The sequence below is a fragment of the Alligator sinensis genome, unplaced genomic scaffold, assembly GCF_000455745.1.
Source record: "Alligator sinensis unplaced genomic scaffold, ASM45574v1 scaffold285_2, whole genome shotgun sequence".
Classification (NCBI taxonomy): domain Eukaryota; kingdom Metazoa; phylum Chordata; order Crocodylia; family Alligatoridae; genus Alligator; species Alligator sinensis.
Window position 1 is genome coordinate 1,058,139 of NW_005842384.1, and position 26,571 is coordinate 1,084,709.

The 26,571-nt window shown below is 41.4% G+C and overlaps 1 protein-coding gene across 15 annotated transcripts in view; it reads left to right on the forward strand.

Moving 5' to 3' along the window:
• Positions 1-26,571, forward strand: part of FHOD3 (formin homology 2 domain containing 3) — a 681,582-nt gene that overhangs the window by 640,937 nt on the left and 14,074 nt on the right. For 12 of the 15 annotated variants that reach the window (XM_025210988.1, XM_025210999.1, XM_025210992.1 and 9 more), the window contains 3 exons: positions 736-759; positions 4,017-4,188; positions 7,751-7,912. In XM_025210988.1, coding sequence (XP_025066773.1) covers positions 736-759; positions 4,017-4,188; positions 7,751-7,912 — 358 coding nt within the window. The remainder of the gene's footprint in view (positions 1-735; positions 760-4,016; positions 4,189-7,750; positions 7,913-26,571) is intronic. The other 3 variants (XM_025210991.1, XM_006029524.3, XM_006029525.3) reach the window with 1 other exon arrangement.

The following is a 26,571-nucleotide window of genomic DNA, read 5'->3' on the forward strand; positions in this document are numbered from 1 at the left end:
ACTCTTTCCTGCCTATGCAGGGGGTCGGACTCGATGATCTATTGAGGTCCCTTCCGACCCTCACATCTATGAATCTATGAATCTATAAACATGTGGGATGACCCACAAGCGTGTTTCACCCAGTGAAGCAGATCAGCATATCCCAGCCCATCTGACCTGCTACATTTTGCAACTTCTGCTTGTAGAGTAAGGAAGATTTTCACCTGTCTTCAGTCAACCAGGGAGAGAGCAACTTTAAGGTTCCATGGGACACCATCATATTACAGGAGGATTTGATGGAGGGGCAGGATAGCATGCCATCAGTTTCAGATTTCTCAGGGAGAAATCAGCAGGGATTCTAGTTTTCTCTGATAAAAAAACATCACAAATTTTCTGATGGGAAAAATGTGGATTTTGGGTTAATTTTTTTTATGTGATTGCAATGAAACACACACACACACACACACACACACACACACACACACACACACACACACACACACACACACACACACACACATATATATGTTTAAACCTCTTAAGTTAAAAATTTTCCCAGTTCAGGTGCTAGTCTGTATTCTCTGTTCATTTGCATTTGGATTGTACTTCCTTCGCTGCCTTTTTGTTTACATTTATTCTCAACATTATTTTAACAATACTGTGCTTAATTCTGACTCTGTTATGGTTTAACCATACACTCCTTCCTGAACACTGCTCTTTGTCCTTTTCTGCCCTATCCTTTGTCTCCTCTGGCAGACCGATGAAGAGGAGGATGTTGAGGTATGGTTCTTTGAAAGAGCATGCCATTTCCACATCCCCGGTGTGCTGTGACATCTAATTCTAACATGAATAGTTATGGAATGCTTAGCTGGAACTATGTACCATATTTATTTATTCTCATGACTTTTTGGTTCCATCATAAGACGGTATGTTTACATAGTAGCTTTAACCACATGCTTTCCTAAATATCCTGATTTGGGTCCCTTATTACCCAAAACATGTTTTAATCCCTTCTCTCATATCTGTTGTTTAAAGTGAAAAATCTTTTAACTAGCCTAAGCTTCAGTAACTGGAATCGTCAAAGGGGACGTTGAACATGGCTGGAAAAACAGATTTACGTCACATCTGCATAATCAATGCTTTATGAAGTACAAGTTGCACTATTTTAAAAGCTGTTCAAACCTCCCGAGATAGGGGCATTACAAGACAGTGACTTTCTCCCCAGTCCATGAATTGTGAATAAGGCATAGTTTGATCCCAAACAGCTTCACTGTAGGATCATTTATGAATTTCTTATAAATGCTCCTGAAACGTGTCTCTGAAAATGAATAAATAAATGTAGTAATAGAATAAATAAATAATATATTCCTAAATGTAATAGTGGAATAAACGAATAAATATTTTAAATAATTGTACTAAGTAACTTACTTCTTGTATTCACAATTAAGCATCTCACTCTGCAGGACATTGTTTTTTCACAATAATCACATTGGTCATGTTTGGGTAATCAAGCAATTTGATTGGCTGAATGCTGAGTGTTTTGTAATAAGTCATTTGCACAGGTGGCTAAGCTGTTGGGAATAATTTACATCTGGGACCTCATCCTTCTAGTGATGATTTAAACCAATTAGATGGAATAGTATATGTCATTATACTAGTGTGTGTGAAGATTTGACTAATGTGCGTATCCCAACTAATAGTTATGTGATGATTATACCTTTTTTGGTGGCATTTTTATCTGTTAACTTGAAACTAATTCGTTTAAAATAGTATCTTATAGGCTTAAGAATTGCATGCACTGTAGAAGTGTCTCACTAATATTTTTAACCATTTGACCATTTAATCATTTTCATAAATGAGAAATGATGAGAAAGTACATGCACATTTTCTGATTTCAGATGTTTCAGGCTGATTTTTTTTTTAAAAAAACAATAGGCATTTTTTTTAATTCTAGGCATGTGCCATCAGAACTAAATCTCAAATAAGTAGATTTAGGCATGTGCCATCAGAAATAAATTATCAAATAAGTTTATTTATATCAGTGCCTTGTAAGGATTCTGGTGTTGGTATTCAGTTAACTTGCTATTTCAGCTATTCTGAAAAGTCATACTATTAAAATAGAATCATTTTGTTAGTAAATTCCAACTCAGATGTTTTCAAGTAAAAACTTGCTCTTTTTTTCTGGAGCCATACAAACTTAACCCTGGTTCTAGGAGTAGAACTAGACTCTTTCTTTATAATGTAGCATACCAAAATATAAATGTGCAGTGTATTTCTCTCCATTTAAATGATTGGCATTGTAATACAATACTAGTTAACAATCTGTTTTTTGATGCAAAAGAAGGAATGAAATTCAGCATGCTTTTCCATATCTACAGGGCTAACAGATGTTGAAAAGGAAACAAAATAATTTTAACTGTTGTTTAGACACAATGGCCTTATCCAGACATGCAGGAGCATGCAGTTTGTGGCACCGCAAACCTCCTTGTGGTACCACAAACCATACGTGGCGAATGTTAAAATGTGTCTCATACTGCAAATTTGCAGTGCAGGGCCAAAATTTGCTAGCAGGATTTCCCAGTAACAGAACCCTCCCTCACCCCCCAAAAATAACTGACACAAAAAGCAGTGCAATGCATGCACAACTCATGGGTGCCAGCACACACAGAGGCTGGGCTGTACAGAGCAATGCCCTGGCTGCTGGCCAAGCCTCAGTGCTGCCTGACCTGTGCCCCTGCTGCTCCGTGCCACCAGATAAGACTGCTGGGGCCATCACCAGTAGTGGCCCCAGCTTCCAGCTCTTCCTGACTGAAAAGCCAGGAGGAGCTGGGCAAAGGCAGTTTGCCCATTATGGGACAGTTTGGCCTGCAATGAAGTGCATGTGCAGGGATGTGAATGGTGGCAATTTGTGCCACTGCAAGCACATGCCCCTGCATGTCTGGACATGGCCAATGATTGTAATTATACTGACAGGGCAGATCTGTTGAGTAATGTTACCATTTCTATGTAGTCACTCTTCAAAACAGAACCACATTTTAAAAATCTTTCTGCCAATAAGAACAATGAGAGTAAATGGCAGATTGCAACCATAGGCTAAAATAGAAATGGAATAGGATTCTGCTTCTGTCATGCTGTTTTAAAATGTTTTGCTCTGCAAAATTTCTCCTTAGGAATTTGGTCCTGCTAGAAGTCAGCTGGCAACTATCGTCAATGGGTTTCTTTGCTAATTAATGAAATTTCAGCATACTATTGTATTAATTGGTGTTGCATATAGGCAGCGAATTTCAAAACTGCTTTTAATGTTGTCTTGGTGACAAAGAAATCATATACAGACAGGGTGAGCAAAGAGCAGGTTCCAAAATCTGTTTAAGGTTTTGTTTATTCTTCTTACTTCTAGCCATGAAATAGTTTGGCTGAGAATTTTTTGTTTCAGCACTATTAATATGTTTGAACTGTAATTTACATAGTTTCTATTATAGCAACTGGACTATTGTCCATAATTATGCTGGGTGGAAGGACACAATAGGAAAATGTCTATTTTTGAAGACAGTGAAACTACTCCTGTTCCACCAAGTTATCATGAGTTGATGCTACAAAATTAACTTACCTATTACTCAGTTTTTATCCTGTGTCCTGTGCCATTGGACCCAAGTGCAGACCCTGCCCCAAAATCACACAGCAGAACTTTTGGTTCATGCTCAGCATTCTGATATAGAAAGTTACAAAAATTATCTATATTTGTGCCTTATTTTTTCTAGAATTGTTCTGCCCCTGGATATTGCTTTGTCTGTAAACTTTTTGGGGGGGGAGGGGAAGTAGGGGCGGAGAAGGGTGTCCATTCTTTTGGAGAAATGTAAATAATGTCTTATTTTTTTAGAGTACTGTGATTGGGCCAAGGAAACATGGATATCTGATTTTTCTGTTTACTTCTAAGTGATCTGAAACCCATGGCATACTTGCTTTACTTTTTTCCCATTTTTTGGAATACATAGCCTAGGTCATGTCAATTAAACAACAAATGCACTTTCCTCTTGCAGTCTGGAAAGTTTTCCAGCAACTCCACTCCATCTCAGAGCCAGCCACAAGGCCTGGAATATGCTGAAGATGCAGCTGAGCATGAGCACATGAAGGCCGTCCTGAAGACCTCCTCTCCGGGTGGAGAAAGCACCTCTGTGCTAGGAGTCCGCACCCGAAGCAGAGCCAGTAGAGGTAAAGAGAGCACTTTGATTTTCCTCAACGCTTCTCTCCCCTGACCAGTGATTTTGTTTTTGGCTTATTACTTGTGTCATGATAATACCTAGAGGCCTCAGCCAAGGTCACAGCCCTGCTGAATGGTGTTTACAATCTAACTAGTCCAGTTAACAAAAAAACCAAAGGTTGTTTATCTGAGGGGGGAACTGAGGCACAGGCATGGTGAGTGATTCTCTTGAGCTTACAAAGGTGGTCTAGGGCCAAGGCAGTAGGGAGGCAATGATGAAATAATAACCTCTTCCTATATAAGCCTGGTTGCCATTTAGATTCCTATTTACATTCCTCTGATAGTGCAACCTAAATGGGACCTTCTTAATTGTTTTTTTCCCCAAATGGAAGCCTGTTGAATGTACCCACAGCAACAGTTCCTGGCCCAAAAAGAACATCCAAGCTCCTGGTTCATGGTTGTGGGGAAGGAGAAGGATAGGTCGGAATAAACCAGAAAAGCTTCTAAGAAATAAGGATGGTTAAATGTATAAACCTTTTTCTACTATTCTAACATATTTTGCTTCAGAGCTGCCTTTCACTGTGGAAATATGAATGTAAATCCTATACACAATCTCTGTTGTCTTTGTAAGATAGATTTTGAAAAATGAAATGGGAAATGAAGGGTCAGTTGTGCTAATTACATGAGTGTGTCCTACTGCCTACCTTAGGAGTCTGTGAGTAAGGCATAATATATACTCATAATTTATATCAGTTCCAGATGCATGTACATACTGATGTTATTCAGTGGTATATTAAAGACAGGGACATCAGCTGAGTAAAAGCAGGCAAGATTTGTAACAGGCCATAAGCTACTAGAGAAATCCCTGGAATTGATTCACCACCTAGCAACTTGCTCTTCTTTGCGGCAACTAGGGATTTATTGTTGTCAAATGTCAGCATTATTGACTTCTGAAAACCAACACCTAGGACACGCAGTGTTGATCTGCAGTGTTAAGATTCAGCATTCTGACACTAGTGTTCACTGACCATCACTGACAATAAAATATCTGGATTCCATGTCCAAGTCATAATTCAGAGGGACACTTGTTCTCTAAGGCTAGGGACAGACATTCAAAAAGCTTGAGCCTGAATTGATTCAATCTTTGCAGGTTAGTTTAACCTTGCTAGGCTAAACCGGTTTGTAACCACACAGACATCCCCTCTGGACTGAAGAAATACAGGCATATGCCTGCAGTGGCTCAGGCTAGAAGCTGGGGGGTACTAGAGCAGCCCTTCCTTCCCTTCCACAATGCTGCGCTGAGTGGGGTGTGGCCAGGCCCCTACAGGGCACTCAGATTAGGAAAGGTTCCCCGCCCCCTTGCTGCTCCTCTGACCAGAGCAGGGAGTTGCACAGCATTTACTTACACAGCAGGGAGTTGCACAGTGTTTTTTAGCCAAACAACAAAACAAAAGGCTCTCTCATTAGTTCAAGCTCTTCTTAAACAACTTTTTCCAAGGAAGGAATGGAGGGACATTACTAGCTACCTGTTGATTAGCTCCAAAAAGCCCTTAGCCGACACTGTCCTGTCTGATTTTGTCCTGTCACCCACAGCATGGACCATAGCCAGCATGTGGTACGCTAGCTAATGCTGAGAGGTGCCTGTATAAGGCAGAGAGGAGGGGGGAATCCCTGCTTGAACAGGAAATGGTGAGGGGAGTGGGGGGAGCAGGAGGAAGCCAGGCAGTCTCTGCTGGAGCTGGAGCCAGGGAGCAGAGGGGAGGGGCCAGCCCTGCTGGTCTGGAGCAATTCCCCACCCAGAATTGCAAAGCAACTGGGATGCTGGGGGACCCTGATTTAACTTACACCAATAAGGAGTCTGGGACAGAAATTGCAAAAATCAGTTTGACCCAATTTAGTTAAGTCTGATACTACATTCAACCAGGTTTATCTCAGACCAGTTCAACCATCTTCAAATTGGTTTATGTGCACTGGACATCTGTTCTGTTCCAGGTTTAAACCAATTTCTTATCACTTAAACTGGCTTATGTGTAATGTCTGTCCCTAGCATAAAAGAGCAGAAGAGTAGCTAACAAGCCAATTCTTTGCTTTCTGATCGTTTCACAGATACTGGGCTCATTAATTTATTTTCCTTTCATGTTTCTCTTTTTCTTTTTACTTCTGCTTTTTTTTTTTTTCAAGTGATGGTCACAAGTTATTTATGGAGGACAGGTCATGCACCAGAACTTAAGCTATTCATTCTTTGCTTGTCGAAGAACCTGGTCTATCTGGTATCCCTTTCCCTCATGTATGGGAATCTCATCCATCCCTGATTAATTTCTGGTGTAAATGTAATCACTGATACCACATTTAGAACCTTTGCTGATAGTAAAAACTTTTCTGGTATTTTACAAAATCTTTGGATGCTTGGTTTAGTCCAATTTGACAGCTTGGAAAGATCCAAATTTAAATGCAAGCTGAATAGCTAAGATACACAGGAGAAATAAACAACTTGTACTACTCTGCCACAAGCTAAAGAGCTCAAGTAATTCATTAAGTGCTAGAGAGCAGTGTGTCCCGGTAATAAGAATCAGTGCCTGTTGGCTTAAGGAAGAGACAGAGAGAGTGAACCAGACAGAAGCCTGTTAGGAACACTATCATAATAGAACCACAGTTGACAGGAGCCAGGAAAAAATCAGCAGGACACACTGTTATTTACTGCCATCAGGGAAGTGCCACAGGATGGTCTCATTAGTGATTTTCTAGCTGGTTGCATTTCTTAAACCAGCCTGTTTGGAAAGCTCATTTTCATTTTTTCTGCTTACTAGCTAAAAATCAACAAGTATACAGTATCCAATGGAAGAACCAACAGTTGTGTTTATAACACAGCTCAAGGTAACAGGGAGGGTCTGAGTGCTATGGGTCTCTGGGGTTCAGAGGCGTGTGTTCACTGTTTGTGTTTCTAACCGGAATTGCTTATTTAGCTTTATTTGGTCTGCCAGCTACTTTTGCTTTGCCTGCTGGTTACAGAATGTATGTTTTTGTGCCCAGATATGCCCAACCTTTTAAAAGGAAATGCTAGACACCTTGAACTAGACTATTTTCCCTAGTACATCTCACTTGAGCTATTTTGGTGGCACAAAAGCTTGGAAGCAGACCATTTCTCCCTAGCAAGCACACTGGTGGCATTTCAGCCTCTGTAGTACCTCTTCTAGTCCTAGTTTAAAGGAGCAGAAAGAATCTGGCCAAAGCAAGCTGCACTTAAAATCCCCAGCTGGTAAACAGATCCTGGGGGACTCTTGCCAGTGACAAAGCCAAGAACAGAACTCTGAGGTTAAAGCCAATGTACAGTTCACCAGTGGTTTTAGGGAGGTATAATTCCCCTCTAATGCCACTCTCTTTGCTGATGCAGCAGAGAAACTAGGGTAATAATTTTAAATGTTCTATAAAGAGTAAAGGCTTTGACGCTGACAAGTTTGATACAAGAATCACAGACCTACATCACTCTGCCTTGATTTTGCAGTTGGATATTTGCAGTGGAGGGTAATTTTTTTTTCATTATTTCTAAGAAAACATTTGTTTGTCATTCTCCAGGGCGAATTGGTTCATGGAATGCTGGTAATGATGATTCACCTAACGCTACTGACGACGCAGCTGATGAGATCATGGATCGCATTGTGAAGTCTGCTACCCAAGTGCCAAGTCAGCGAGCGGTGCCTAGAGAAAGGAAGCGGTCACGAGCTAACAGGAAGTCGTGTGAGTATGCCTAACATACTTGTGGGAATAGAGAAGAAAGCTACCTATCAATCTGTCTGTCTGCATATATGAGTAAAGTTGTAGGGCCTGTTCCTTATCTGATATAAATCAACCTACCCTCCAGCAATGTCACTGAAGTCAGTCTTCTTGCTATTTCTATCTTCACTGGAAGGGCCCTGTGACTATCTCTCTATCCATGTGTTAGCATTTCCAGGAAGCTGCAAGAAAGATTCAGGAGCAGCAAATGGAAGATCAAGCAGACATAGGTTTTGTGAACATGTACATTAATATCGTGGGTGATTTTGTTTAGGAAGTGCTTGGTTTCTATTAGTTAGCATAGGCTGAAGGCACAATCGCTCCCCAGAGTTCTAAGAGGAGGCAGCAATTTCCTGGGAGGATTTAGAAACAACATTGATATTCTTACTGACTGGGCAAGCCTTACAGCAAAAAAACCACGTTGATGCCAGATTCTTTCTCTCACTTTCTGTGGCAGCTTTTCACAGCATAATCCCTGCCACCACCTACTTTTTCAATATGTGCTTGTGATCTCCATATGTGCTTATTGCTGTCAGTGATTTGCATATATCATACAGACCCCCTGTATGTTTGCATAGTTCTGTAGTTTACCCCATGGTAAAGTACTTCCTCTGTTCTTGACCCTTTACACACATGCACACGCACACACCCATACACACACAATGTGTGCATATGTACAAAGCATATGTTCTGTTTCTTTGCGGGGCATCTTCATGCTATGGCTAAAAAAAACCAAGGAATGATAAAAGTACCTTATATTTTTCTGTAGAGCCAACTTGCATTTCTATTTAATGAAAAGATCACTGGGGATTAAAAACTCAGTAAATGTTTAGGCTGAGACTGATTTTCAGTGTAATTTTTCATGATGGATGCCATCTCTCTCACTTGTTTGCTCTTCAAGGTCTTGGCTAGACTTTATTTTGAAATATCTCTTATTCCACATAAAACTTCAAGTCCAGTAGTTTGGGGATGAGAGAAAAATATAGTGAACAGAACTTTGTGTAGTAGTAGCTGATATACCTGGATAATGAATGAATAAAATCAGTGGGCTTTAAAAAACACTTAGCTGTACTGATAACAGGGCACCTGAACTTCCTCCCCAAGAAACTCAGCAAGCTCAGCCAATACTAATGCAGAATTACAGATAAGAGAATAGGAGAGACTGTTCTGAGAGAGCCTTTCCTTTTTTGTGTCAAGGTACTTAGCAGAATTTGCTGGAATCTGTCTGGCCACGCAGTAAATGCCTCTGCTTCTGCTATTGCCTTGAACTTGCAGCCTCTGGGCTGTCAACCAAGCAACTTAGCACCTGCACCACCCCAGCCTGTTCTAAGCTATGAAGCAAAGAGTTTGTGGAAAAATAGCACAGATCATGTATGAATATAGTGGAGCGTATGCCTGTTTTCATGGTCTAGCTTTGCTGGGTTGTGGGTCATAGTGATCTAAGGAGCAAAAAATGCAACAGTTGTGGGTTTTTGTCTACAAGTTGTTGACCATACACATCTTTCTGGATTTCAGTGTGACTTCAGTGTCCAGTCTAACTCTAATGTCACTGTAGAATTCATTTTAAAAAAAAACAGCTATTACTGTGTTTTTTGTGAGAAGCCATGCAAAGCGATATATTGGTCAGAGTTTTAATGCAGTCATACATCTACATAGAGTAACTTAAAACTTTGCAGAAGTTTTAGATGAATTTGGATTGAGTTGTGTGTTTTTAGTAAAATCAAGAGGCCAGTGAGCTATGGAGGACTATGCTGTAAACATTTCATGTGGCTTTATGGGATACCTTTCACAGGCAACGATTCTGAGGATACAAAAACTAGAGGTAAGAAATGAGTAATGTTCAGTAATCTGGAGTCAGGAGAAAAATAGAAATGGACATCTGCAAAAAAAGACAAATCTAAAGATAGAAATATATATTTTGACATATTTATTAAATTAAAGCATACTGCCTTCTGAAAAATGGAATGAGATGAATTGCTGGGCAGTGTGATTACACCTGGTATGTGGGCATCATGTATTCAAGCAAAAGGAATAGTTTGTGAATTTACAGCCATTGAAAGAATCATTAAACTGTAAGAGAGTACAGGGTCATCAAGATCCCAGTAATAAATGAGTGGAAACTATCATGTCTACCATATTACCCTTTAAAACATTGAGTGTTTTTAATAAATGATGGCCTGACAGAGTTGCTGAACTTGGAACTAGGAATTTGCTCAGTAGAAACTGAAATGGAGACAGAAGTTGCATAGACTGAGAAAAACTGAACTAAGATGAACTGTAAGTCCATGAGTCTATGTTGAGAAAAACTTTCTGAATTAGTTAGACCCTGATACTATAGAGGCTTAATAAGATAAAATATTTATGTTTGGTAATAACAAGAAGTCATTACTACATGAGGTGTGTTTGATGATCTACATAATATATGTATTAGACTCGGGTATATATAAGAACACAGTGTCAGAAGTTGCATTGTCAGTCATCACAGCAAGCTGTAAGTTTGAATGAACTGCCGAAATTGAATTGCTTTGCTGCTCTTACAGGGGTCCTTCCAAGTTAGTGCTGAGGCAAACTTCCATGAGAAGAAAGACTCCAGTTTCTAGGACTGAGTCTCCAGTGTGCTTCAACCAGCATCAACTACCACTGGAAATGGGAGAGTGGAAGGGAAGAACTGAAAGGTGTTGTTTCCATGCTCTGAAACTGACAGCAGTTTTTCTGCGTGAAAGGTTTTTATAACATTGCACAGAGCTGTCAACTCAGCAAGGAAATATAAAATATAACAAGGATTGTCTCCTTCTCCCCTAAGGTTGAGATGAACTTCCCAAATGATGCCATAATAAACAATGTCTGTGAAGGAAAATTGGAAAGGGTGAAGTTTTTAAGAGTCACTCTGTTTGATAGTTCAAGTTCCAGTGAACAGAGCCTGGTTTGTTAAGGAGGACCACCGATCCACCGATTACTGGTTTAGGAATTTCTAGTTGTTAAGATCTGCAAAAACTAGAAATGGGGGTATTTTTATAGAATTAATTGTATGAAATAGGAACATAAGAAGGAAGATACATGTTTGCTCTGTATTGGAAGTCAATGAGGCACTAACATTATGATGACTCAAAGACTGCCTGCTTCAAGCTGAAAAGAAGATATAACCATCAAACCATCCACTTGGAACCGCTGTTGTCAGATCACAGAGAGCTTATGGAAACTGGTGGTAAATAGGGATGACATAAAAACTTATCAATGATAGTGAAAAAAAAAATCACAGTAGAAAAACTGAACTGGAGGGCTATGAGTCCATACCAGTGTACTGGTGATAGCAAGGAATCCTAAGCAGAGTGCAAAGGAATTTATAGCACCTCCGCCCTCACCAAATAGAGAATGAACCATGGGGCATCTAAAAAGATTGTCTCATTTGTTATCAATTCCCTTAGCAATAGACTGCATAGACTGCAAATTGGATTTGCAGACTGGAGCATAGACTGCAAATTGGATTTACAAGTACCTCAGTTCTGGATTATTAATAATGGGCACAGTTGGTGATCATACCTGCAAATAAGTTTCTTGACTTACTGAAAATCAGAGTAGTGGGCAAATAACAGGTACCACTGTCATAAGCAAAAATCTCACTGATGGCTGTGCTCTGTGTTGACGAGCAGCAAGCAACTACAAACAGTGTATGCTGAAGCTCATCTGGTATAAAGATGGTGAAGGCATGAGGGATGTGCCAGGCCTGCTTTTCCAGCTCATCTTTCCCCACAAACTTTCCCAGTTAAAGTAAAAACAATCAGAAAGCCATTCAAACGCTCCTTGAAGCATCTTTTGTTCCACAGAATCTTTAAGTGAATATTCACCACTAGGGTAAATCTTTAAAGAGGAAAACATATGGCATTTGTAATGCACATCTTTCTCTGTCTCCACTCCAATTCTCAGTTCAGGGCCCCATGATAAGTAGCACCTATCTTCTTGGTAGTTGCATCCACCTCTACTTCACAGGAGTAAGAGCTGCAGAGTTATTACAGTTCACACCCAGTGCTTGCTTTCACTGAATTAAGTCTATAACAAAGCCTTTTTTCCCCCATGTCGTAGTATGTGTACATGTGTTTAAATTAAAAATCCCCTATGGATTTAGGACAGGGAAGCCAGTTTGGATCAGAAAAAAAAGAACTCAAATCTAAGCCTAATGTTTAAATCAAACTACTTACCCCAAACTGGTTTTGAGTTTAAAAAATGCTATGAGAATGCCCCTATCATCAGGTTTTAGAGTTATTGAGGTTTTCTCATGATATATTCCACCTGTGCCATTGAGTGTGTACCTCTTGTCACTGTCTTATACAAAGGTGCCCAGCTCCTAAAAGAGCAGGAACTGCCTGGGGGGAGCCCAGGGAGCCAGGCAGGAGCCCAGGTGAAGATTGCCCTGGCAACTAGCTAATGTGGAAATTAGTCAGCACCTGCACCTGATCAGCTGGTAGGAATGGGCAGGGCCTTGGGCCCATATAAACCCCAGGCAGTTCTCTGCTAGTGGCCAAGGGGAGGGAGCCCTGTTAGAATGAAAAGGGAAAGAGACCTGACTAACCTCTGCTCTGAGTAATGGTAAAGGGGCAGAGCACACCTTTGCTAGCTTATGTTAAGTTATTGCCCAGGGGCTTATGTTTTGTTTCTAGTTTTATAAGACCGGTGGTTTGGGTGAGGCTATTTGGGGAAGGAGGAGGCCTCATTGGGGCCCACTATAGAGTGGAGACCCCAGTGCTACAGGGGGCGTGGCATTTGGGGTGCAGAGATCCCAGTGAAGACAAGGGGCCGAATTATAATGAGGCTGAGGCAAGACAGCACCAGTACCATCTGTGAGGCTTGGGGCATGGTAAAGGGGCGGTTGGAGCCACACATATAGCCCATAAGGCTAGGGTGCCCCAAAACACCCATTCTGAAACGAGACCCACAAGGGGTCTGGAAACCCATGGGGGTCAGTAAGTCCATCAAACCGTGTCCGAGAAGACTTAAAGGCAGCCTCCCTATTTCTATATTTTATCCATCAAAGACGTGGCGGGTGAGAACTAAAGGTGCCCATCGGGCCCAATTGGCATGGTCAAGGGGCCTTAGGAGAACACGGCCATCCTTAAGGACTCCATCCCATGACACACATCACAAACATCCTTGTGAGACATAAAAAAGTCTTACTCTCTTCATTTCACTGCTAGAGAACTGGAATACCACTCACTATGCTGGTAGCCTCATGCTGAGATCTACCACTCTCTCTGCTCCACAGGCAATACCACCCAACTTGAAAGCAGAGTGCCCTCCTTATTATGGTACTTCAGGCAAGCTATCTAACTCTCAACAGGCCCAAACATCCAGGCTCAAGGACATGTGTACACCATCACATATATTGCTTTATGTTGGGGAAGGAATGGGCACAGAACAGTGTGGTGTGTTTCAACACAGTTCTGTCTGGCATGGTGAATGAGTGATATGAAGTAGAGATGTGAAATTACTTGCCAGAGCTTGGACAGAAATACTCCAGGTATGCCTCCTTCAACTCCATCCTGAATATAAATGAAATAGAGACTAGCACAGCTGCCATATAAATCTAGGATAGGGGAAAGAATCTTGTGGAGGGGCAGGCTTGAAGAGGAGACTTAAAAGACACCATGCATTATTACTTTGGCATCACAAAGTTGTTAATAAACCCAAATAGTGGGTGGTGTGACTCGCTGGCTCTACAGGTGTGTGGTTTTTGTTTGGAACTGACACCAACTTACACTTCAGTTAACTTTTTTTTGTGCATTTCTGTGCTTACTTTTTCTGGCCAGGACCAGATACAGAAATGCCAAAATACCACAAGAGAGACTGTTCTGGTATTTATGGCATGACTAAAAACAGGAATTAATGGAAATTATGCATTTTTTATAACAAGAAGAAAGTCTGCATAAAATGCTTACAAATCCCAGGCAACTTTGGAAATTGCTATTAAATCCACAGTTATTATGCTCAGTTAGTCAGAAGGGAATTTTGGAGAGGAGAAGACAAACTAATCAGTCAAGTGAATTATTCACACTTGGCAACAATTACAGTAGTTACAGTTAGCATAATTAATGTTTCACAGATGTGACATACTATCAAAGGCTCTCATTTCTAGCATAAAATACTAAACATAATTCATTCACTTGCATCAAATTAGTAAAAGCTTAATTACTGAAGGCAAAATAAACTATCAAACAATACATTTACAATCTGGAGGATGGAAGAAGGTCTTCCGCAGACTAATACCTTTCAGAAGTATAATGAAGCCTCATTCACTTCTTATTTTAGACAAGAAACTATCTATACTGAATTCATTCAGCTGGAGCTAGGGCACTTCCAGTAATTAACAGGTGAAATACTATGATCTGTGATACAGCAAGTTAAAACAGAGGATGGGAACATATGAAATGCCCTTCTGGGTCAGACCAGATCCAGTAATTTGTTCTTACAGTGGCCTGTATCAAATGCTTCAGAGGAAACTATCTGAAGCTTGTAATACTCAAAAGTGGAATACCCTCTCTTCTGTACCAGTCTTCTCCAAATCTCTGATAGTAAGAAATTGGCTTAAGGGTTTAAGTATGAAGTGTTACATTCCATTCGAAATGTGTGGTGCTAATTATGATAACTGGAGATTCTTTTTATCTGTATAAATATTCAGGCCAAAAATATTAGCCTTAAAATCTGTGAATAAGTAGTACAATATTATTTTGAAAAGTTTTCCTTTTAAATTTATTCTCAGATTAGCAAGGTAAAATATAAATGAGTTGCCCCAATAGGCATATATTTTACTTAATAATTGCTCAGATTTATGTTGACTGCATATGTGAAACTTTATTTAAAAACAACCGTCCATTATCAGCTCCTCCATAAGTGAAATAATTGTCATTTAATTCAGTATGGATATTCTTTCCCCTAAAACAAGAGGTTTTCTGAAAGCCTGGTTCTGAAGTCTAATAAAACCGTTACTGGGGACATTAACTGAAATTACTATTCTAACCAAGTTTCAGAATATCCCACATCCAGGTACAGTTTAGGTATAGTGAACTTCTTTGCTGATGCAAAATGTTTATTTATTGTGCTCATCTCCATAACTTCAAACTTCCAATGTCAAACAGGGTTTCTCTTTTATTCAGTTAGTGAGTCAGCTCTGTCTTTACTTCAGGTTTGGCACTGTCCTTGTTTCAGCACTTTCCTGCTCTCTTATATCTGACTCTATGTTGGTATTTAGTGATATTATAGCATCTGATGTTAATTCAGAATTAAACCTCATTCATTTAATGTAGCAGCTGGAAAAAGAAGTAGAAGAGAAGTCACTTTCCTAAGCAAAGTCAGGATCTCCAGAAATAACCTATGGCAGCCATCATTGTTACTTTCAGGCCATGGAAAGAAGACAGGGAAGAATTGAACAACACGTTCACACACTCCTGTAGAGCAGATGCAAGCGTAGAGGATTATACAAGGAGAGATATTTTCCCAGGAAGTAATTCAGAAATTAGTAGCACCTGTGATCCCAAAATCTCATTGTTTTGGGGATGTTATCATTTAGTATGACCAACTATGGTCTGTTGCCCACATGTCCCAGGCAGGGGTGTGCAGGTCATGGATTGCAGCTCTGCCTCAGCTCCACACCACACTGTCACCATCACAAGATCCCAGGCCTGGCCCTGGAGCAGCTCCCTACCCAGCTGCATGGCCTGCCAGCACTTCTGGGGCCAGTCTCCATGGAAAACTTGGCCCCGTGCTGTCATGGCCCCACCACTGCTGGGGTCTCCATGGAAACCAGCTTCATTGACATGGGCAGGGCTGCTGGGAAATGAAGTCAAGCTGCGGGCCAGATCCACCATTTTGCCCACCGTGGTCTAGAGAACGCTCTTCAGTGCTGGAACAGCCTATCCTTCTCCCTCGAGAGATTTAGGTTAGCAATAGGTAAAGAACAAATTGAAGATTACATGAGGGGAAATTGGGGTTTGACAAGAGTAAGGTTTACGCTGAATGTTATCTGGACTGGGGTTTGTGAAACCGCAGCTCTTTCAACAAATGTAGGGTATGTAATCTATTTAAACTTCTTCTTGGCTGGGAGAGCTTAGACAGGGATGATCCTGTCTTGAGCAGGTGATTGGACTAGATAACATCCTGTATTTTTTCCAGCCCTGTTGTTCTTTTATTCTAAGTAGGTTGGCTTCGCCTCTTGTTACAAAATAATGGTCGAAGGAAAATACCCAATGAACAATTCATAACAAGAGTTGATTTAACATTATTAAGTTTTCCAAGAGATACAAATAGTTGTATCATTGTTGCCAGGTTTTTTTTTTCTCAGTGAGCAAGGCTGAAGTCATTTCACTCATGCAAGCCTCCATTTTCTTTTTTTTAGTTTGACATATTTTAAAAGTCTAAAGGTTTTCATTAGAATTCCTGGCACAGGATTTCAAAATCCTAATGGATATATCTTTGTATATTTGACAAATAATGTATTGTCTGGTTGCACTTACTGGCCTTAAACATGTACAGTACATGTTTGCTTTGGTTTCATTCTATCTTAATATGGCCTTCAGGCTTACACTAGGTCAGCACTACACTATCACATTCTTCCTTTCTTTATATAAGATGCTTTTCTTCCAGCATCTGAGAAAAATGAGAAGCAGTGTGTTGTTGATTTACAAGCTCAAACTGTTCTTGAGGAAAGGGCTTCATTTGAGAACCAGGAGAGATAAGGAAGTATAATGTTGCTTTTCAGTTTGCATATGAAAGAAAACATCCAGTAACAAAAATGCACTCTGGCACGACCTTGCAAAAGAGCAAAATGATACCATAGTTGCCAAAGAGAGCCCTCTGCTGCCCTGAAGAATTTTCACGTGGCAATTTGTGAGGGTGGGAATTCTGATCATGTTTGTGGTGCTAACATTGCTTTTGAAGGAAGGATTTGTTTGTAGACACAAAGACAGGTTCTTGCAGCAGTTGCTTTAATTTTTGTTTTTGATTCGGAGCAGTGCAGCAAAGAGAGGAGGAAGCCTAATACTGTTCTTGCAGAGAACTACCCTTTGCCATGGAAGACAAAAGTTAAATGGCTCTGAATTCTTTGACACAGAATATGCCTGAAATAACTAGTTATGCTATAAGATGTCATTTTAATCTCAACTGACTTAAACTGTTCTTCTTATTTATAGACCTACATTTTAATCTCCTATCCTCTTAAAAAGCATTCCTAGTAGACAAATTCTGTCGTTATTGGCTTTAGATTCCACAGGACTTTTCCAATTTTTTTTTTACTTTAGGGTGTGTTTGCATACCCCTGACTATTCAACAGCCTGCTTTGCTATGGATGCTATCTAAATGCTGAAACCTATAAAAATTTAGCCAGAGATACAAACCAGTTCTAGTTAGTAAAATTTAAACAACTAAATATTACACAGCAACAAATATGTCTTTCCATTATCAAAATTCTCCAAAATAAATCATATCTTGTTGTTCTGTAGAATGCAACACAATTTAAAGAGCATACACATATTTAGTTTCTCGTATAGAGACACATTGGAAACTCTTAAGTTTCCTACTTGTATCATAGGACTTCAAATACTACAGTGAGGATGGCACTCTTTGTTAGAAAATATTGGCTTTGTGTCTGAAATGTTGGAACTCAAGGAAAATCTAGAAGACAGTAATACACTTTCTGCACCGCTGGCCCGGACAGAAAGCATATTTCAGTTGGCTGTACATTTTCAGCATGGTATTTGATGAGATCCAGGAATTCACCCATAAATCCTATTAAGAAAACTCTCCACAACATACATGCCACTTTGACAATTTATTTCTATTTGAGCTAAACAATGCTGTCTGTCTCAACTTAATTCAAGACAGCAGACAATGACATGAAAAATATATCATCCAAGAAAACATTGGAAGAGGATAAAAAAGACAGTTTCTGGTTTGAGCTTTCACGTCACCAGACTGCCATAGCTTGACTGACTGGAGCAAAATGACTGAAATGGAAGTACATTCTGCATGGGCTTAAAATGAACCAAAAAAAAAAAAGGTGAGAGTAAGTTAACTGGCGGGGGGACACAAAATATGACAAAAAGAGTGTAATATAAAACAAGATGTATAGTCCCTTACTTTCTTGTAAACTACCTTTCCTAGTATCATTGCTATCTCACCTGTAGGTAATTGATAGGTCATTAAACTTGCTTTCTAACCAACTGATGTCACAGTGGAACTTGGCCCAGAAACTTCCATGGGACTTGCATCCATTTGCACTAGGTCTGCATGTAGTTTGTGTTGGTTTTTGTCCCTGTTTACTGACTTGCTTCATTTGTGCTATTTGTTGGGAGTCACACTATTCCTGTAATTCTCTTGGAGCTGACAAAATGATCATATGTATGCAAAGGAAACCGTTCCGGTTCAGCTGGGGCTGACACGGAAATGCTGGAGATGCATGTGCCAAAAGCCGTCGAAACAAGTACAATATGTGGCGCCAGTCATGATTTTTTACTGTTCCTCACTTGTTTAAAAAAACTGAAATCAGGCCTGCTAGCTGCCCTTTTAAAAACCAACCTCTGGTTACAGTAAGTATGCACTAAGAGAAACCTATATTTAGGGGATTCTGCTTGTATTTAAAATGTTCCCAGTTCTTTGAAGCTGCATATCTGTTTCATTGTGTTTGACCCAGCATGCTCAGTTGAATTCACCAAGTTCATCATAGGCATGCTGCATTCTGCCAGAATACCGAATTAAGTTCTACATTTCCTGATTAGCAAAGAATATCATACCCTCTGACCTCCTAAAAACAACATTTGGTTTCTTGGTTATGGGATCTCAGCAGGCCTCGCTTGTGACGAGAACAAGTTATTTTCCTCTTATGTTATGTTTCTTTAGCAAATGTTTTAAAGATTGCTTAAAGAGTATAAAAGGTCATTAGAAAGCTTTATTTTTATTGTCACTGCCTCCAAAATGCATTCCATAACTTAGTTTAATGTGATCTGCAGCAGACCAAGCATTTTACAAGCCAAGATACTATGTCTAGTCAAGTTAGAGATATGACATAGAGTTCAGGAAAGAGGGAAGAATAAAGATCTAGTCGGAGAAGTGCAATGCTATATATAGGTAATGCATAGCTTGTTAATGGAAGATACACCAGGTCTCCAACCTGTAGTGCAGATATTATTCCACATCTTTATAGAGTGCAGTTTACGGTCTTCTTTGGACTAGTTCCTTTCCATGAGGCAGTGTAAACAGACCAGGGGGAAGGTAGGCCCAAGCTGTGGCCTCACCTTTCTACCTCACCACTTATCTAGAGATGTCTAAAGAGACAGCTCTGTGATTCCATAGGTGCAAAGGCTTTTAAACAAGGTCTCCTTGAACTCCATGGTCCCCACTACACACACACACATAAAAAGCAAAAAAATGGGCTCAGGTGAATCTATAACTAGAATTTTTAACAGAGAAAAGGATATGATAGCTTACCACAAGGAATCTAAAACAGTCCAAGTCCCCTTGCAGAAATAAATCATGTTCTCCTGCTCAGCAGTAAATCTGCTCAACATTAAACCGTCCAACCATCATAGGCTTGTCAGTCACTAATGCAGAGAAAACCGCAGTTTAAATTTACAGTAAACATACCCAATGAGTTTGGATGTTCCAGTAGATGCTTCAGGGGGCTACGGTGGCATAGGTACAGGCTCTAAGGCATATGGCTGATAGCTCAGAGGCTGCAAGTTCAAAGCCATAGCAGAAGAGCTTATGGTATGGTCTACTCAGATTCCACTGAATCTGCAAATTCTGCTAAATTCCTTGTTATAAAGACACAAAAGAAGGAAGAAAGTAGATGCTCCTAGTAAAATTTGTAAATGCTTCAAGGAGTTAGGAATTGCATATAAAATCTGTTACCTATTCATATCCAGCCCAGCTCAGTAGTAACTAAACATGGCTACCCTCAAGAGTAGTACTGTTTGATGACCTCTAAGCAATCAGGCAGGTGCTGACAATCTTGTTTCTAGTAGACAGGTATTCATATCACAAGAAACATTGTCATAATGGACACTAAATTGATCCCATTTTTAACAGCCTCAAGGACTGAATGGGTTTAGAGAATAACCTGATTCTCATCCTTAAACACTGTCCTTCCAAAAGGCACAGTGGGATAGTGTGAGAGACTTTACATTGCTGTTGTCTCTACCCTTCAGCCACCTGGGTGAACAGACATCAGTCCATCTTCAAGGCCACTGTGTCAGTCCTGCAATTTTCATGTACACTAAGGTCACCTTTTAAAAAATGGAAAATGAAAAGTAAGATAAGGATCTTGGCCAATATTTTCAAGTGTAACTGGTGGTATGGGGCAGCTCTGTTTTTGGATGGCAAACTTAAGACACCTAAAAGGGGAGTGATTTCCAGAAGTGGATGCTCAGCACTTTACGAAAATAATCACTTTTAAAGATGCTAGAAAATTGGACACCTTAAAGATGAGGCATCTAAAAAGCAGAGCTCTAGTGCACTGTAGTACTTAAAAGCATGTGCATAACTCTGAGATCAGAATAATCCTACTGAAGTCAAAATTATTTATTTTATTAAGTGCTAGACTAGAATTATGTTATTGAAAATTACTAATTAAAAGAATGCCCGGGCTCTTTCCATGAGCTGCAACTTCCTTATAGTTACAGGCCTCAAAGCATAAGGGTATTTAAAATACTTTTGTAGGAAATCTGCTAAAAATCCCAACTACAAATGTGTGATATGCAAGAAAGCAAAAGTTTGAACTGCTACTAGAAATTCAGTCCAGGTGGCCTAATTCAATTAAGCATCATCTGGCAGTTGTGGAAGAAGAGTGTTAATGTTATTTCTATTACTATTGAAAGTGCATAACACATAACAGTTGAATGACACTGGGTAGCTTTTCCATTGGCTTTATGAGTAGCTTTCCTTCCCCTTCCCCCTTGTTTTGGGGGGGGGGGTGGTAGGAAGGGAAAGAAAGGAAGATTATTCAGTTTATTGACTCCTCTGAGCAATTGCAATGACAAAAAAGTCCCCAATCACAACAAAACTTGGGATTTCACTGGAAAAGAAAGTAGGTCAAAATAAGAACATTTAAAATAAAAAGCATGAAGTAGCATTTTCAGTGCTTGCTTACAAGACTTATCTGTTGAGTCACTCTTTAGGCCTGATTCTATTCCCACCAAAGACAATAGCAGTGCTTTTCATTAGATTTCCAGATTAGGAAATACACTTTCATTAAGCCTGGCCCATCAGATAAATCTTTCAGCTATGGACAGACATTACACATAAACTGGTTTAAGTGATCAGAAACTGGTTTAAACCTGTAACAGAACAGATGTTCAGTGCACATAAACCGGTCCCCCTCCCTCCCCCCATCTCCTTGCAACAAAATGTGGACCAGTTTATGTTGTGCTGGGCCATCAAGGGGAACTCTGCAAGGTGGAAAATGGGCAGCTAGTCCTAAATTTGTAACTCCTTGAAAGGTGTTGTGAGAGAGCAGATTTCAAGCTCTGTGATACAGCTGTTTTGTTACTGACACGTCCATAGGTGGGGTGGGCACACAATTTTGCACTTTCACTTTTTGTTTTTAACTTTTTTTCATAACAATGTTTTTAAAAGGCAAAAAGGCTCTCACACACACACTCATTCAACTCTAGTTTTTCCTTTGTACTACTAGTGCAGAGATTTACATACTGAAGTATGAGCAGAGGTACTCCCTTAGGGTACTCAGTCAGGATGGATAGTTTTAATCTTGGAAATAGGCATAGAATGTCTGTGAATTTGGCCCAGATGCTTATCTTGCATTAGCTAAGGGAAGGGGAAGGAAGACCTTTACCATAAGTGACTGGTAGGGGGGGCACATGCCCCTCCTGACAGGGCTGTCCTCACTGCCACCACTGCCGATGGCTTCTGCGGGTGCTCGTCAGCTCTGTCCCTGCTGCTGCCACCAGCTTCTGCAGGTGCCCCCCCAGACTCAGGAGACACCAGTCACCCATGATCTTTACATCTCTTCTTTTTCCACCATTAACCATCTTCTTGATGAGAGCATGGTGTCTGCCAAAGCCTTGCTTGATTTGGCGTTGCTTCCTCCTGGTTAGCTGCTGAAACTGAAAGTTCCAGCCATTGGGATGTCTTAAACATGAGTTATCTTTCTGCACATTCATGCAGAGAAGTCCTATAAGAATGTGCAAGGAAGGCCTTTTTGCTCACTCAGTTCTTCACCTATCCAAGCTAAGTGAATGGTGGTGGTGGCGGTGGAACCTTTAAGCCCCAGCCAGGGCTGGATCCCCATCATGCTCTCTAAATTGGTTTTCACAGTGAAGTCATCTGAATGAAATAGGAATAGGAGTAGCTTCTGTTTTGTGTTCAGTGTAAAAGAAAGGAACATTTTTTATTAGATTGCTAGGCCAGATTCTGTTTTCAGTTCATCAGATGTATAAAAGAAAAAGTAAATGTATGGATTTCTGAGGAGTTAATGCAGATTTATATTGCTATAAAGTAGAGCAGAATTTTCTCTTCAGCAATTTTTATATGTATAAATATGGCTGTCATTAACATATTAGTGCCAGCTTAGTATTTACAATGATAAATAAGAGTTGTGGTTTTTCTTCCTCATGTATTCCATCTCCTCCACCCTAAACTCCCTTCTGTCTAATTATTCTTTTGTGAAAAATAGCTTAGTTTAAAATGTCTCTTACACGTGTTTGTAACTATAAATAGATATATTTCTTGTGTATGCCTGTGGTCATATGTCTATCTATAGCAGGGGTAGCAATTATTTTCGGCGGAGGGCTGCTTACCGAGTTTTGGCAAGCAGTTGAGGGCCGCATGGGTAGCCCCACCCCTTGACAGGTGTGGGACCCCCTGGTCACCATCTTGGGACTGGAAGCCCTGCCCCTAACCTCTGACCTTTGCCACCAGAAGTCCCTCCCCTTGCCCTTAGAAGTACTCCTTTGGGGAAGAGGGTTTGCCATCTTAGAACGGGGGAAAAAACAAATTATATACTAAAAATCAAATACCCATAATAATATTTTTTAATATAATTTTTTTAAAATATTTTTGTCTTGATTTGTGTTTTTGTGTTGTATATGTAGAAGTAGTGGCATAATAGTTCAAAATGCAGTCTTACTCTTGTATAGTGTGTGCGGTGTGCAGGGATGTCAGGGGTATGAGTATGTGTATGCATGTGTGGGTACGGTATTTGTGGGGTGTGTGATTGTGTGGGGAAGGGTGTGGCTGTGGGGTTTGCGGGAAGGGTTTGAGGGTATGTCGGGTGTGCATGGGAGCCCCTTGTGTGCACCCCTCTGAGCCGGTCAGCACCCACCCCCACCCTCCAACAGCCCAGAGCTCGAGCACCCTATGGTGCCACCTCACCACTGCCAACAGTGAGCAGCTCCAGCGCACCCTGCACCCGCTCTGCACTGCCTAGCTGCATGCAGTGGTAGTGGTGGGGACAAACTGCTGCTCAGGACGGGGGAAAAATGTCCTCTCCCCTTCCCACTGCCGGTGCTTCCTGGTGCAGCCGCTTGGAGCCTGCACTGGGCTGCCCTGTGTCTGCTCTGCACTGCCACTGCTGCCCTACGGGGCAGTCCAGAGGTGATGGTGACACGGTGGAGACGCAGGACAGCCATGCATGGGCTCCAAGAGACTGCAACAGGAAGCGCTGGCCATGGAGAGGGGGAGGGAACACTTTTCCCCCACACTGAGCAGCAGTTTGTCCCACACCATGATTGCTCAGCCCAGATGGGTGAGCACAGGTCACATGGGGTCGGGGCTGCGCGCATTGGTCTCCGCCTGTACCGCAGGGCTAGGGTGGGGGGGAGTGGGAGTGAGTCGGCACGTAGAAGTGCAGCGATAGCCAAATGGGAATGTGGGGCCCACGCCAGTGCCTTAGGACCAGTGCCAGCAGGGTCCACAGTGGGGCAACAGGAACACAGGGCTCTGGCTGGCAGGAGCTCTATGGAGTCAGGCCAGCTCCCCCTCTCTCCCTGCTGGCACAGCCCAGTCTGGCTCCATAGATTCCTGCCAGCCCATGCCCTGCACTTCTGCTGCCCCATTCTGTGCCCTGTCAGTGATGGTCCCATGGCACTGGCGTGGACCTCGCACGCCTGTTGACTTCCACTCCCTCCATCCCCCGCTGCCACTTTCCCCATTTTCCTGCTCGCCTGCCAGCTGCTCTACACCACGTGGCTCCTGGCTACATGGCCATGATGGCAGGACTCAGCAGGAGCTGGCCTGGCCCCAAGGACTGGGCAATCCCCCACCGCCCTCCCCTGCCTCCCTGTCCCTCTCCGCCCCCACTTCTTCTTACCTGAATTTTTCACTCCCGTTCAGGGAGGCACAAACAGCCCCATGGTCCTAGGCGAGAAGCCTCTGCTAGACAAGGGCTTCTGGCTGGGGAGAGCAGGGCCAAGCAGGCCTTGCTGTTGCAGGGTCCTTCTGTGGTTTCCCCTTGATCCTACTACTCTGGCTCCTGTCATCTTTGACAGGCATCCAGGGGAAGATAAATATTAATTTTCTAAATTTTTTAGAGGCCTTGTGGGCTGGATAAAATGGCCTGGCAGGCCAGGTCTGTCCCACAGGCCATATTTTGCCCACCCCTGAATCTATGGTGACACTTCTGAAGAAACTCTCTAGTGAAAGAATGTTTGCATTCTGTCCTGAGAGTGGGATGCTCTGTGGTTCTTGCCTCTGGTGGGAGTTCCACAGTCTAGACGCAATTCCTGTGAAAGTTCTGACTTCTGTGATCATGCGCCTCCCGTGATGATTAACAGTTTCATTGCTTGAGGAGAATACAGCTGTTTTTGGAGTTTGTGGTCACAGAGAAAAGTATCTTAGGCAGATACTCCAGTCCATTATGGACCCTGAATACAGGGGCAAAGACTTTTTAAACTGGAAACTGTATTCAGTAGGGTTGCCAGTAGAGAGACCAAAGCAGTACATGATCTGTTGACAGCAACTTAAGCTACCAAGCAGGTAGAATTTTATATCTGAATTTTATACAGCTTTTCAGCTTGGATAATCAAGCCTAGAAGTAAAAAATATGGCATTCACAGTGACCAGTCTCTTTCTGCTAAGCTTGAATGCAACATTCCTGTAGTTCAACAGATGGATGTGAATAGTTTTGTCTCCATGAATATGTGGGTACCTAGTGGTATTGAAAAAATCCAAAAAGACCCTAAAGCTAGGTATGGAGGCTTTAAGGTCCCTAGACAGTGGGGAATTGTCTTTCAAACATTTACCTGGTGAACAGTTGTATATCATGCCACACATCACATCCTCCCAATGGCTTTTACTCAGATGCCAAATGATACCAGATAGATGCTTGTCTATATAGATATTTGTCTATATGACACTCTCTATTCACTTAATTGTTTCAGATTGCTGAGGAGAGAAATGTGGCTGTTAAATATAGATCACACTTTCCCCATATGCATGACACAATCTGTGTTCCTTGACATTATTTTCTTATCCCTTGTTTCATTGTTTTCCATAACAATCCATTCAGTACTTTCACTCCTGCTAGACCGTAGTCTGTGACCACCCAGTTTCAGTTACTTGGAGGAAATCTCCAATAAATCAGAGCTCTTAATTGTGCTGCATAATAACAATGCTTGAAGCCAAGAAGTTTTTAACCACTTTCCATAATTGGTTTCTTTAGAGGCTGAATGTCTTCTTCTGCCCCCCTTTCTTGCTGTGGAGCTGTGAATAATTTTGCTCAACATAAAGTCATTGTTTAGATGTTAGATTTGCAATAAATTTGTAAGTGACCATTCTGCATTTTTGCCAAGTCAAACTAATGGACATCAAATTCATGGAATAAGCAGAGACTCCATGAACTGCCCAATTTCTGCCCTGAATTCAAGTGCCTTCAATCGCATATCATGCTGACAAAAATACTAGGAAAGTAGCAGTGTCGACTGGAAAAATTAATTAAAACGACTCTTCTCTGCATGTGTGAAGCAAAAATAAGTTTAAAGTGGAAGTTTTGTGCGTCTAACTACAATTACTTTTATTGTTGTTGATATTATGGCAGCAACTGTGTTCAAGGCACTTCATAAAAAACTAATACCCAAGGTCTTAGTCCTATAATGCTTACAATGTAAATAGACTTATAAGTGTCGCCGCCGAGAGCCGCGGCACGGGGTTCGGGGCTTTAGGAGCCCTAGTTGGTGGGCGGGTACTTGTGACACTCGGAGTGGAATCAGGTACTCAAGCGTTTTGGTTAAACAAAAGGTTGTTTACTTACACTGCTCGTACAGTGCAGGTCAGATGCTTGCTTCGGTTACGGTTACAAACTTGGGTCGGGCAGAAATTACAAAGATGTTGGTTGGTCTGCAGATGTGTTCGGGGTGTTTGGGCCAGCAGTCGTCTTACATCTCGGGTGGGGGTGTGCTAGGCCCCCTTGGGTCAGTGACGGGGAGTCCTTAGTGGTTGATCAGGCCGCTAAGTTCGCTCTGAAACACGCGTGGTTTGCTAGGCTCCACAGTGTACTCAGAGTTCTCCACGAGGTGTGTGTGGAGCTCTCCAACTTGGGCGGAAACTGCTCAAGCGTTTTATATGGCTAGCAAGCCAATCACTAGCCGCCACGTGTGCATAATTTCACGCAAGCCGATAATGGGGCTCGC